At 37.5% G+C, this 14,152-nt stretch overlaps 2 protein-coding genes across 2 annotated transcripts in view; one reads left to right on the top strand and one right to left on the bottom strand.

Annotated features, from left to right (window-relative positions):
• The window catches only part of LOC107037590 (tyrosine-protein kinase Drl), a 232,699-nt gene that overhangs the window by 56,294 nt on the left and 162,253 nt on the right, over positions 1-14,152 (bottom strand). The window lies entirely within an intron of this gene.
• LOC107037592 (protein P200-like) lies at positions 46-2,806 on the top strand. The gene is made up of 4 exons (XM_029126068.1): positions 46-244; positions 307-1,119; positions 2,302-2,469; positions 2,548-2,806. The coding sequence occupies exons 1-4, from the start codon at positions 89-91 to the stop codon at positions 2,725-2,727; spliced, it is 1,317 nt and encodes a 438-aa protein (XP_028981901.1). The 5' UTR covers positions 46-88; the 3' UTR covers positions 2,728-2,806.

Here is a 14,152-nt window from a genome sequence, read left to right as displayed (position 1 = left end):
TGTCCGTGCGTTCCGCAGCCTTTAGTAAATCGAATATCATGAACACTGACATTGCAATACGCGACATTGTCTATTGAAGACAGCAACCATGAGAGCTATTCTACCTATATTGTTTTTCGGAAAATTGCTCATTCTCATCCAGCTATCACAATGCGATGCGAAGGATGGAGGGAATGACGTTCAATTTACGGGGTTCTTTGCTCCGATCAAAAGATTTGAATGCCGGTACTTGCAGCGTGTTAAGGTGAGAAGGAAAAATTATCCATATATGGAAGGAAATTATTCCTTCTTTCTTTACTTCTTCAGATATTCATTCCATTTTTTCCCAACTGCAATCCAAGTACGAAAGACTTTGATTCTTCATCAAGTTCGTCATCAAGTTCGTCGTCTTCATCAAGTTCAGAAGAAGACATTAGTCAAGAATCAGAACCAGAACCAGAAACAGAACCGGAATCAGAACCAGAGGCAGAACCAGAAGCAGAACCAGAAACAGAACCAGAACCAGAATCAGAAACAGAGGCAGAACCAGAGGCAGAAACAGAAGCAGAACCAGAACGAGAAGCAGAATCAGAATTAGAAGCAGAATCAGAGGCAGAACCAGAAACAGAACCAGAATTAGAATCAGAACCAGAGGCAGAATCAGAAGCAGAACGAGAAGCAGAAGCAGAATCAGAATTAGAAGCAGAACCAGAGGCAGAACCAGAACCAGAAACAGAACCAGAATCAGAATCAGAATCAGAACCAGAACCAGAGGCAGAACCAGAAGCAGAAGCAGAATCAGAATTAGAAGCAGAACCAGAGGCAGAACCAGAAACAGAACCAGAATCAGAATCAGAACCAGAACCAGAAACAGAATCAGAATCAGAACCAGAGGGAGATCCAGAAACAGAACCAGAAGCAGAATCAGAACCAGAGGCAGAACCAGAGGCAGAACCAGAACCAGAAGCAGAACCAGAACCAGAAGATGGCCCCGAACTTTATGTTGTACTCGGAAAACTCTCATTCGGTACATTTTACCACAACCAGGAAGATTTTTTTACAGTAAAAGACATTGATTGCATAAATTATCCTTGTACTTTCAATTGGAATGAAGATGTCAATGAAGATACTAATATAACGGTAGGTACATGTACATTGATTCATCTTATGTGTAACTTTGAATCGTAATTCCATGCACTAATTTAACCCATCTTTCTTCATGGCGACGTATACTCTCAAGCTAACCATTTACCGTGGAGGTACTAGTATCCGACATTCTAAGAAGTATCCCAAGTCGAAAATATATGTAATGGACAAAAAGTGATTCTGAACATTTCAGAAACATGACAAATTTTGAAAATCGTATGAATAATGCATCCGTGAATGCACTGGCGATCGGCCGCTAGCCTTCATCCTTCGTTAATCGTTGAGGGGTAAACACCTATAAAATTTCGTAATACCCTGAAAATTTTTTCTAATCCGAGAAATCCGTGTTGTCTAATAAACCGGAGTCTAATCGCGTAAACAAGTATACGACAGAAATTTCGAGGATAGTTCTAATCATTTTCTAGGCGCATGCAGTAGATAATGTTTGAGTCCAAACATTGCAATTGAGGTAAAATAAATGAGAATTCTGCTGCTAATATTAATACTGCAATTGTCTACTTTATTCATAATTATAGGCATCGCAATTGTAAGATCAGCAGTCAACAATATCAATTTAGCAGCAAAGTGGTAAAACGGTAGAAGTCAAATTTCACTATTGACCAGTTTTCAGTGAATATCTCGGAATCTAAAGGAGATAGTAAAATTTTTGTTATAACCTTTTGTGTAGAGCCTATTGAGAACTACAACAAATGTAATTAGGAAAATAACACTATCTCCCTTAGATTCCGAAATATTCCTCAAAAACTCAACTGAGAAATAACTCGACTTAAACCGTTTTGCAGTCGTGATCGGTCGCTAGCCTTAATCCTTCGCAGGGCTATTGGGTTCAACCGAACAGGCTATTGCCATGTTGGCGCTTACACACAGTACATAGCATGATGCGAGCGGTAGTGAATGTAGTAACACTGTCGCTCGCACGGTCGATGGGGACTCACTCGCACCGGGCGTGTTTAATCCACAGAAAAAAAGTTTCTCTTTCAATTAACTATTGAGAGAGAGAGCTTTTCAGTTGAGCAATTAAAAAAAGCGAAATATCAAAGAAAGTGAGCTCGAATGTCAGATACTCGTACACAGTCCAATACTGATAATTCCACGGTACGCCAAAAGTTTTATTGAGTCCCTATGCAGGAATTTCACAGAAATTCTGTTGGATAGATAACTTACATGATTTTTGGCGACTTGGGGATGTATTCCTATGGTCCTGAGGAACGACAAACAATATGTGAAATGAGCCGTGAGCCTCGTGGTTCTTGGTCGGAGGTAGTTTGGAATACCATTTCACACATGATAGCCGGAGATTCTGATGGTTGCAACATCAAAGCTGTATGTCATTACCTTCATTATATTGGAATAGTAAAATGAGAAATTGATGAATTATAAATTGATATTGTTAATCGACAGGGATCATATGAATATAAAGAAAAAGATACGGAATTCTATTTCATAACGAAGGAAAAACTTGCATGTGGCAAGTTGAGTGTCTCATTCAATTTGTATCGTGGCGCTTCAGAAAACCGTGCGGCAGGATCGTTCACGACGTATAAGTTACCCGAAAAAGGTCCTAATTGTACCGAAACGTAAGTATCTTAACACTGTATATTACACGCATTACCTTGTGTTGCAGTTCTACTTGATGAATGCACAATAAATACAATAATTATTCTCCAAGCAGATGCGAGTTTTTTTGTATTATTCATGTCACTTTCCAACTATCATTACGGATTTATAGGCGCTCCATTTCTATCGGCCTTCATGCCTCTCCTACTCATTTTTTCATGTTCCCCCTCCCCATATTTTCCTTACCATGGGCCGTCTTAATTTGTTACCCAACTGCACCACATTCAGACTATGACTAAAAGAGAAACCATAGGAAACCCCAGTCGTACAGCTGGCCGATATTCCGGGGCCCTATTGTGCCCATCAATCACCCTGACTAGATAGATACAGTAGGGCTCTACATTCGCACCTGTTGGCAGGAGTTCTACATGAGGAGGCAGGGCTAAGCGGACATCCATCCAAGGACTAACCAGACTCCAAACTGCTTAATTAGCTCAGACGACCCCCATGATTGTTTGACCGTTGAGAAAATTTTGATCCCTCCAACACTTGTCCTTCTCAAATTAAAAATAATTTTCTTTTCTATATTTTTTGGAGCCCACAAAGAAGAACTCATCGGCTCCAAAAATGTGAGAGAATGATCTGATCAGACAACCGTCCCTCACAGTGGAGACAAAAACGGCGAGTTATGATTAATGTACAAAAAATCTGCAGCAGACAAACAATTTTTGATTTCGCATCGATTCTTATTCCCATCAAAATTAGAATATTTCTCGTAACGACGATTGGCGATTTTCTCAGATAGAAAATTTTTTTTATTCGAAAATTAATTTTCGTACGAATGAGATCTATTAGAGGACGTTATATATAATGAAACAACGAACTCGTTTGTCTTATTGAGAAATGAAAAAAAAAACCGAGGGGTCTCATTTTACCCCGGTCTTTCCTGAGCATTAACATCAAAAAATTTTATGGTATGAGACAAGTCCCTTTTGTCGCCAATTATATACTTCCATGATAAGACATTATCCATTCGTTCTGCAGCCTTTATTGCAGTACGCAACATTGACTATCGAAAACACCAACCATAAGAGCTCTTCCTACTGTATTGTTCTTCGTAAAATTGTTCATTCTCATCGAGCTATTGCAATGCGTTGCAAAAGATGGAGGCAATGACGTCCAATTTACGGGATTCTTTGCTCCGATCAAAAGATTTGAATGCCGATTCTTGCAGCCTGTTAAGGTGAAAAGGGAAAATTATCCCCATATAGAAGGGAATTATTCCTTTTTTTTTTCAGACCGAGCGTAATGGTTGGGTGAATTAGGTGTTGCTCCGGCGGACATCCGAGTGCAGCTGCGTTTAGCGCGGTTAGTACATGGATGGGTAACTGCTTAGGAACACTCTTGCCTAAAAATTTAGGAAGGTAGGCGCGGTGTAGTGGCCTAATGTGCCCGTCCAGTCAGTTCGACAGAAGCGCACATTAGGGCTCTGCACAATCAGCCGGCTATACGACTGTGGTTTTCCATGGTTTCCCATGCAGTCCTAACCCGAATGTGGTGCGGTTAAGAGTAAGACGGCCCATGGTAACGCAGATAAAAATCAGAAGAGAGAAGCGGGAGAGGTAAGGCAGACGAATGGGATGCCTATAAAACCGTAATGCTAGTAGGAAAAGAAAAAATATGAATGAATGAATGTTCTTTTTTTTCATTTCTTCAGATATTCATTTCATTTCTTCCCAACTGCAATCCAAGTACGAAAGACTCTGATTCTTCAGCAAGTTCCTCATCTAGTTCTTCGTCTTCATCAAGCTCGTCGTCTTCATCAAGTTCAGAAAAAGTAGTTAATCAGGAATCAGAACCAAAATCAGAACCTCAGTTAGAACCGGAACCAGAATCAGAACCAGAACCAGAAGATGAACCCGAACTTCTCAGCGTAATCGGAAAACTGACATTCTCTAGAACATTTTTTGACAGTAAAAGATATTGATTGCTTTCGATATCCTTGTAGGTACACTTGGAATGAATAAGTCAATGAAGATACTGATATAACGGTAAGCTCATGTACTTTGAATAATCTCATGTGTAACTTTGAATCATGATTCTATCCACTAATTTAGCCCATCTTCCCTCATGGCAATGTGTACTTTCAAGTTAACCATTTACGCCAAAAGCTTTTTTTTGCGGCCTCGGAGTCCCCTTTCGGGTCCCATTCGGCACTCCCGATGCATGCGGCTGTGGATTCTACACTGTACCGCATTCGCACTCCTATAGAACATATAGAAGTAGCATGGGGAAACCACAGAAAAACCATTGCGATACAGGCGGTTCCTTTATTAGCAATCTCCCGCTCACCGGAGCCTTCTGTTGAAAAATTCGGTTCCACGGGGAATCGGTTCCACACTAGACTTGCGTCTAATCCACTCGGCCACCGACGTCGGTGCCAAAAGCTTTATTGAGTCTTTATCTAGGAAGTTCACAGAATTTCTGTTGGATAGATATGTTACATGGTTGTTGGCACTTTGGGGGTGTATGGCTATGGTCCTGCGGAACGACAAACAATATGTGAAACCAGCCGTATGCCTCGTCATTCTTGGGAGAATGTAGCTTGGAGTGCTCTTTCACACATGATAGCCGCAGGTGCTGACGGTTGCAACATCGAAGCTGTATGTCAATACCTTCATTATAGTTCCATAGTAAAATGGGAAACGGAGAAAATATCAATTGATATCGCTAATCGACGGGGAACATATGAGTATGAAGAAAAAGATACGGAATTCTATTTTATACCTATGCAAACACTCTCATGTGGTGAGTTGAGCTTCGCATACGATTTGTATCGTAAGGCTTCAGATAAACGCACCATGGCATCGTTTACGACTCATCAGTTACCTGAAAAAGGTCCTAATTGTACCGAAATGAAAAAACCTTAACACTGCATATTATACGCGTTATCTTGTGTTGCAGTTCTAATTGATGAATGCACAATAAATACAATAATTATCCTTCGAGCAGATATAAGTTTTTTTTTGTATTATACATATTTCTTTTCAACATCATTATGAGTTTTCAGGTGCCCCATTTACATCTGTCTTTACGCCTCTCCTACTCTTCTTGTTCCTGTAAGCTGTATGTATTGCCTTTATTATATTTCCATAGTAAAATGAGAAATTGATAAATTATCATTTGATATCGCTAATCGACAGGGAACATATGAGTATGAAGAAAAAGATGCGAAATTCTCTTTTACACCTAAGCAAACACTGCCATGTGGTGAGGTGACCATCGCATCCGTAATACTGTATATTATACGGGTTATCTTGTGTTGCAGTTCTAATTGATGAATGCACAATAAATACAATCATTATCTTCCAGTCAGATGTATTTTTTTTTTTTGTTCATGTTTCTTTTGTTCTATCATTACGGGTTTATAGGCGACTTCACCCAACTGCTTCACATTCAGACTACAACTGTACGGGGAACCATGGAAAACCTCACTCGTACAGCCAGCCGATATTTCGGGGTTCTATTGCGCTCATCTGTCACACCGACTAGATAGGTACAGTAGGTCTCCATTTTCGCCCCTATCCGTAGCAGTTATACACCAGGAGGTAGGACTAAGCGGACACCAATGCAAGGGCTAATTAGACTAAACGGAACTGTTCAGATGTGAGTTGATGTAATAGATTGTTACCAGTAAAATCGGAGAATTTTCTCGAATTTTATAGATACATCTAGAATTCTCCGGATTTCCGATACATAGCCCTGCCCGTTAACGGAAACTCTGCGAATGATCCCCAACATGAAATTAAGGATGTTGTATACAGTACAACCTAGTTTATCCGGCCTTCGATCAACTGAGCTTCCACGTTATCCGAGGCAACGGACTTAGGCGGATAATACGGAAAAACTCGGATAAAACGAACGGAACCGCACAAACTTGTTTCAGCACCTTCACCTCGTGCCGAAAAGTACATTTTCGTTTACTCATAAACAAAAACTTTTCTCAATTACGTGTTTTGTGCGCTTTTCAATAGCGAGCTAAAAATTAACAGTTGGCCTTCAACAATCAATGAACGAACATTGCCATGTTGCAAAAAAGGAAAAAAGTCGTAGTCGTCATTAGATTTCATTTTACCATTTCAAAAACATAAAAAATGATTAAAATTTTCAATTTTTTCTATTTCTTCTGTGTTATTTGAGTTTTCGCTTATCCGAGGTACCCCTTTCCCACATTACCTCGGATAAACGAGGTTGTCCTGTACAATATATACTTGTAGTAAAAATGCGTCTGATACAGTTTTTTCCCTTACCTCCCTCCTACATTAGCCATGTGAGCATATTCGCCCCTCAATATCACCATGCTTATCGCCAAGAGGTCGCTCGCCACGCCACAACGTCCTGAGCCCATGCTTTGAACAGAGACGCGTTAACAATTTTTTTATTTTTCCCTTCCTCACTTTTGTGATCCACTGGAGTCTCAGTTGACATCACGAAGTAGTAACCCTATTATTTATGCCACCTCGTAAAACTTGTGGCATGTTATGAGCCCATACGTATCACCCACTCCCTCATCATTTTTTTTCACTTTTAAACATTTTTTTTCATCTCCTTACCGAGGGAATTTCGTGATCGTCGATTGTCGGTGCTCGCTGACTTTATTCTCTTACAAACGTACTCCTGGATAAGGTGAAAGAGAATAGCGCGGGGCGGAAGAGTGGGAGGTAAAGGTGGAGGGAGAACGATAGGCAGTCGTAAAGTTGAAACGAGTCCACCATCAGACTTTTGCGACTCCGGAGTAGATTGTTCCTCGTATGCCACAGCCGAGAGTTTACGTGCTAACGACGATAGCCTCTCGCTACTCTCTTTACATCCCCACCCCTCAATCTCTTTCTTTTTTCATCTTTTCACGTGTTGCGTATAAATAGCTCACGCTTGCAGATATAGTGAGCACGGATTTTCCCAATTTTTTATTGCCGCCTTTTTATTGCCATCATTATTTTTAATTTAGGAAAGCTGCGTGTTTGAACAATATTTTGGCTGATTCTATTTCTGAGGCTGAGGAATTTTTAACTTGCCGACTTAAAGGGAGGAAGTATTGTTATGACCCAGAAAATCAAATTTGGAATTTCCATGATTTGTCGACGTTTCATGACGTTTCGCATCATTTTCAATCATTTATGGAAAGAGGTTGGTATGTGTATGGGTGTTTGTAAATAAAATTTTATCCAAGGATTTCTCCAGAACTAATGGACTGATCCAAATATTTTTTTTGTAATCGTCGCATCTTTGTGTAACTTAGAATTGATTAGTTTGTGAAAATGATCACGTCAGCGGTTTTTCAGTCGTTAAAAAAAAATATGTGAAAAAACGCCAAAAAACGAAAATTTTAAAGAAATTTAACGATTTCGCTTGCGATAACGATGCGATTCGGATTAATTTTTTGCAATTAATGCATTGTCATGCCACTTGATTCTGATTGGATGTTGAGCAAAATCGTCTCAGCGGTTTTCAAATTATTCGCATAATACGAGTGTGTCCAATTTTTTCAAGTTTTATAGGCCGATTAATTGTGGAGATAATTACGGAAAAATCGATGCATGAAGAATTTTTTTTCACCTTTCTGATGCATACAGAAGTCATTGTATTTTTCATTGGATTGCAATTTCGAAACGTGCGAAGGGGCATGTATGGGAATATTTAATTTTCAATTTAATCAGCTCTTCTCGATATCCAATTTCCGCGCATTGATGAATTTATATCACCAGTTGGGTGTACGGAAACCCACATTGAGTTTAAATGCCAGTCTCTCTCCCCCTCTTCCTATCCTCTCGTATGGTATATGCGGATCAATGAATCTGTCAAGTAGTTGAATTTATTATCACACAGTGGAATCAGCATTTTTCTCTTTTTGGAGTAGCACTCAAATTCACTGGAATCTTGCGTTCCCGAAATAGAATTATGATCTGTGAATGAGAATGATTGATACTATATTGACTTTTTGATTTTTCTATGAAAATGATCGAATATGAGCATATTTTTTCTTCTCGAGCACGGAAAAAAAATTGAATTGAGTATTAAAGATGCTTGATTCAAGTATATTTTATACCCAATTGGGGGATGGGTATTTCAATTCGACGATGATTGTTTTGTATCAGGCCGGATTATAGCAAGCGGTCTTAAGTGTAATTAAAAGGCCAGGTACTAAGTGTCAGAATATAAGGGTCAACAAGCGGATTAGGTGCAAAATATAAAAGTAAAAAAAAGTGGGTGTCAAGTAATGAGGGTCTAAATATAAGTCATATATTATGCTTGATCTCCGATTTTAGCACTTATATGATTCTCATTGCCTGACAACAACTTTTTGTACTTTTATATTCTGACCCTAATTTTTTTTATCCTAATATTTTGGCCCTCTTTCTGAAACCGAAACATTCTGACCCTCATTCCTTCTCCTTCACATTCAGGCCCTCAGTTTTTTAATCTTATATTCCGACCCGCATTTTTCAACCTCCACTTTTTGACTCGTATATTCTCACACTTAGTGTCTGACCCTTATATTACACGTGAGAGCGCTTGATACAACTCGGGTTGATAGGAAATGATCATCCTCGAATTGAAACACTCATCCCCCATTCGAGTGTAAAATATACTTGAATCAAGTATTTTATATATTCGAATCAAGAATAGTCAAGTGTATTAATCAAGTAAGAAAAACTTGATTATTAAGTTCTTGATTGTTAAGTGAAGTACTTGATTATTAAGAATAATCAAGTATTTGAATTAAGTATATTATATATTGGAATCAAGAATAATACACTTGATTCAGATATATTTTAGACTTAATTCAAGTATATTTTTTTCCGTGAGTGAAAAAATTAGATTATTCTGAATACATATCTGAACGTCTTAATTTAAAATACTAAGAATGGCTCAAATTTAAGGAAACAAATGTATTAAAGAAGCGGACAAAAGTGTGTTAGAAGGCGCGTAACTGGGAGATCCGGGTTCGAATCCTGCCTGGGCACTAAGGGTGTTTTCTCTGTAAGTTCGAATTCCTTAAATTTTGTTTTTAACCGACAAGGGGATGGAAATCGAAAATATCATAAAAGTATAATAGGATAATGAGATACTAACAAGGTCTGACTGCACTACTCATATTTTCCCTGAATCCCGAGAGCTAGTCGGCGAATAGGTGCTCGAAGGGGTGCGGGTCAGAGGTTTTTTTGCTCGCAGCAACAAGCGTTTACTTAACATCCACCCTCAGATTCCCCAGTAATACCATAAAAATGTTTGCTTGAGAGGAGCGCATCCATTCCTCTCCATACTTTTTAGCCACCTCTTGCCTCGTTTTTCGACTTGCGCTTCTCGTCGGACAGCCTTTCCATTTCTATCACTTAAATGAGTGCAACCTCTCCAGTTATTCAACCTTTTCTCCCTCCTCCTGGATAAACAAACGTTCGTTACGTCCTAATATTATTACTAGAATGGATTTAATGTTATTAGTGTTGCTATGCAGTCATTTTAATTTTTATATGAAATTTCATTATTCATTATTATTCTCCATTATATCATACGTCGATTGAATATAAACTTGAAAGCATATTTTATATTTTCTGCATAAATAACCATTTGATTTTATGACGTAAAATTCTTAAAACTGAAACAAAAAGTAAACTCGCAACGATTCGAAAAATATTTTCTTTTCACATAGACTCTATTCAATTCGACTAGAAACATACCAGTTTGCTTCGTTACAGTCAGGTCCTTCAGACCTCATGTCAAATTTTACGACAAACATAATATAATATTTTGAATTTGTTAAATATAGTTAAACTTTGAACAATATCAGGAGATAATCTTTCGTAATATTGTCAAAATCTAATATTACAATTGCCCTTCCCTGCATACAAGGTATATTTCGTTGCTAATTCAGTAATGAAGTTTGTGCCTGTTGAGAACATCGATGTATCTCCATTGGATATATTTTATGTATTCAGTTTTCTTACATATCCCCTATTCAAGCATGATATACCCGTGTAGAAATCTCTCCACTCAATCCCCGCTTGTTATACAGTCAAGTCGGGGCTGAGTGGTCGATTCAAGCGTATAGTGTAGTTTCAGCCGCATCCACGCTTGAATTTCTACACGGATACCTGATTCAGATGTATTTATAATTTGATTGGAACATATTATATCTGAATATCACGCTCTATTCACCGATCACATATTGCCCTCTTCAAGTATATGGATGTTTTCCATGCGAGATTACTTATATTTGTAAACTGAGGATGAAATAGAAATCCATACTCGAAAAGAAATGTCGGGGCAAATTTTTTAAAATGCTTTTTTTGTTAAATCGCTTCTCAACAATTGGTGGAACCGATTTGGCTATTTTTTTTTTTAATGTACTCGTCCTAGTTTACCAATTCACGACAGAATTACTATACAAAATTCAATAGTGTTTATTTGAAATCAAGGAAAAATGTGAGACAAACAATAAATTTTCCCGGCCATTTCCGCGTACTTTTTCATTGACTTTTTTCTCAGCGTAGATTTATTCATTTTTTTGCGACGATCCAGCGCTCAGAAAGTCATAATATGTTTCCTTGATTCAGAGATAGCCAAATCCATAAAATTTAATTACCATTAAATATTGTAACATCAATTAGTTAACATCCCTCTTAAGTATTTTGATCATTTAAGTATTATTAATTCAAATATTCAAATTTTAACGTGGCAACGTCTATGGTTTCATTATGGGGGTCAGTTTGGGAAACGGTCCTTATGTGCAGCACCATCTATCTGAATTCTAGAAAATTCTGGACATTTTGAGGTAATTTGAGAAGTTTCTTGAAATTTCGAAAAAATTCACGAAGTTTCTAGAAGTTTCGAGAAAATTCGAGAAAGAAGGAAACACCATGGACGTATCCACGTGTAATTACAGCTGTATCTTTGATCTGCTATTTTTTTAAACCATTTTATTAATCAATAATTGAAGTGGAAAGATTTACGATTATTTGTGTAATCGAAAATCCCCCTTTTAGAAATTTGATTAATCACTTAATGGTAAATTTACAGTTCCATATTACCAAATTTTTAATTCATCATTAATCGAAAAAATCGAATTATTAATATTATACTATTTATTGAATTTGATCAGCATATTTTAAACCTTCATTAATGTTAGGGAAAAATTCTTATAATATTACAGAAATTCAATATTGATGGTGATCCCTGCCGTTAGTATTTTCAATCAATAAATTTTTGTTGTAGCTATGAGGGACCTCTGTTTTATTACAAATCTTAATTTGGAACGAACAGCAGAGAGGGGCAATTGGCTAGTATTTTGTGTTAATTGCTAGTGGGGGAAAAAGGCAGGGAGGGCATAAAAAGAAAAAATTGACAGAGTAAAAAGCGTAAAAAATCCAGTTGACAGGAACGAAGGGTCTCGGTGGGTTTTTAGGCGGTTTCCGCGGGATATACGCGTGTAGATGTGCCGGCAATAACTGGCATGCCATCGGTTTTTTTCTCCGCCCATGTACATCCACTCTCTCGACAACCCTTCGGGATACCAGAACGAAAAGTTACGAGTTTAGGCTTTGATTTGATTCCAATCCGTTTTACTTCTCGGTTTCAGAAGTAGCCGGGAGAAATTAAATCGAATCTACTTTGATGGTGGATGTCAAGGGATTGGGGTACGGAACTACTGGAATTTCAGGGAGAATTCTAGAGATATTTCAGACATTTTCATTCTCATTCCGTTCATATATCTCTAATTTTTAATCACGACAAAGCCAGAATTTTTTTTACAATTCGAAAAATGAATTTCAGGAAAGAGTCAATTTTGTTATAGCCTCAGCCAAAAATTTGTCATCTTCCGAATTATTTCAAAATTTTATTCCATTCAAAATTTTATTCTCTTCATACGCCTGACTTATTAATTAGCCACCGAATATTGAGTTACCGTCGCTGAAAAGCACGAAATTGCAAAGGCAGCGATAATTACACTGGGTTTTCGGTCAGTAAATTCCTTCTTCACAAATTCTTCTTGAGTCCCGAATTTACAACAGTAGCACAAACTTCTTAGGCTCTATTCATGATATCCTACGTTGTTCCAAGAGCAAAAAATTACGCGAATGTTCATGCGTTTATTTTGGCGTAACCGGTCGATAAGATGCAAATTTCCTAGTATGAGTTGTGAATTGAAGAAAAATACAAGGATACAATTTACAAAAAGGGCACAGATACATTTCCAAATTATCCAACATTTTAGTGCAATATAAGTGCCATAAATTTCGATAGATAATTTTTGGAATGGGTGCACACTGTCGACTGCACTCGGTGCTGGCCTCCATGAATCCCCAATTTCGATATATAATAAAATCAAATGAAACTGATGTGAAAATCGACGGATTATTATTGAATTCGGAAATCATTAGGTACACGACTTTGGATTAATTCTACTTTTGGTTAGTACAAATTTTGTTAGACAATCAAAAAGTTTAATTTTGTTACTCATGTTGATTTGTCGCTTTTATCAAATTGATGAAATCAAATATAACTTCGGTTTACTTTCCTTTCGTTTTTGAAAATATTGTAATATCAGAAATAAATTAATAACTAATGATATGCAAATTTCCATTGTTGTTGTTCGAATTTCAAAATAATAAAGATCTTCACGATATGTGCAGATGCGCCTAGTGCTTTGAAGGGTAAGAATAAAAAAAAAAAGATATTATTTTATTGGAAACAAGAAAACTGGTAATAACTTATTTGACTATTAATTGAATGTATTATTAAAAATTTTCCTGCTACCCCAAATTCAACGGTTTTCATCAGCAACTCATCGTTCCTCTGCAGCCCCACCTATGGAAGGTGTTCCCAGATGAAAAATTATTCAAACGATGAGACCTTCAGGAATTCTTACAAATATTTTTCATCTTTTATAAATTTTCTTTTAATGAATAGACAGAGAAAAAAAATTAAATTCCAACCCCCCAGAAACGTCGATTGTACTGACATCCCAATAGACTACGATCGCGTGACACAGGCCTACGAATTAAGGGAACAAAACTCTCCCTGAGTCTTTCGTGATATTTAGAAACACGCGAGGGTCTTCCTCGAGGCTGAGACGACCTCCTCCAAGAGTACCATAATAATTCAATCAAATATTTAGCGCTTAATGCCCTTGTGCTACCCGGCCTTGCGTAATGGAGAATCAGCCATAAACTGCAGAAACTTGTCCCAAGGGAATTTAATAGTACTTTGCCAATTTTTTGCACAGACACTAATAAAAAATTTTCACTGAAATTTACGGTAAGCATCTTCAAAATTTCTCACAAGTAACATTTCCCCTGATATTTCAAGAAATTTTGTCATTGAAAATGTATAATCTAATTTCATAAAAAACTTCGTGGAAATGTAAAGTTCAGTTGAATTATTTCGAGAA

This window comes from Diachasma alloeum, unplaced genomic scaffold (genome assembly GCF_001412515.2).
Source record: "Diachasma alloeum isolate Michigan unplaced genomic scaffold, Dall2.0 Dall_scaffold_00256, whole genome shotgun sequence".
Lineage (NCBI taxonomy): Eukaryota > Metazoa > Arthropoda > Insecta > Hymenoptera > Braconidae > Diachasma > Diachasma alloeum.
This window is presented reverse-complemented; position numbering and strand designations above follow the sequence as displayed.

What these genes read in the sequence shown, in the direction of transcription:
- LOC107037592 (XM_029126068.1), top strand. Translation starts at nt 89, where the DNA reads ATGAGAGCTATTCTACCTATATTGTTTTTCGGAAAATTGCTCATTCTC. An exon ending in ATGAAGATACTAATATAACG is followed by an intron (nt 1,120 to 2,301) that starts GTAGGTACATGT and finishes TCTGTTGGATAG; the next exon opens with ATAACTTACATGATTTTTGG. An exon ending in ATGGTTGCAACATCAAAGCT is followed by an intron (nt 2,470 to 2,547) that starts GTATGTCATTAC and finishes GTTAATCGACAG; the next exon opens with GGATCATATGAATATAAAGA.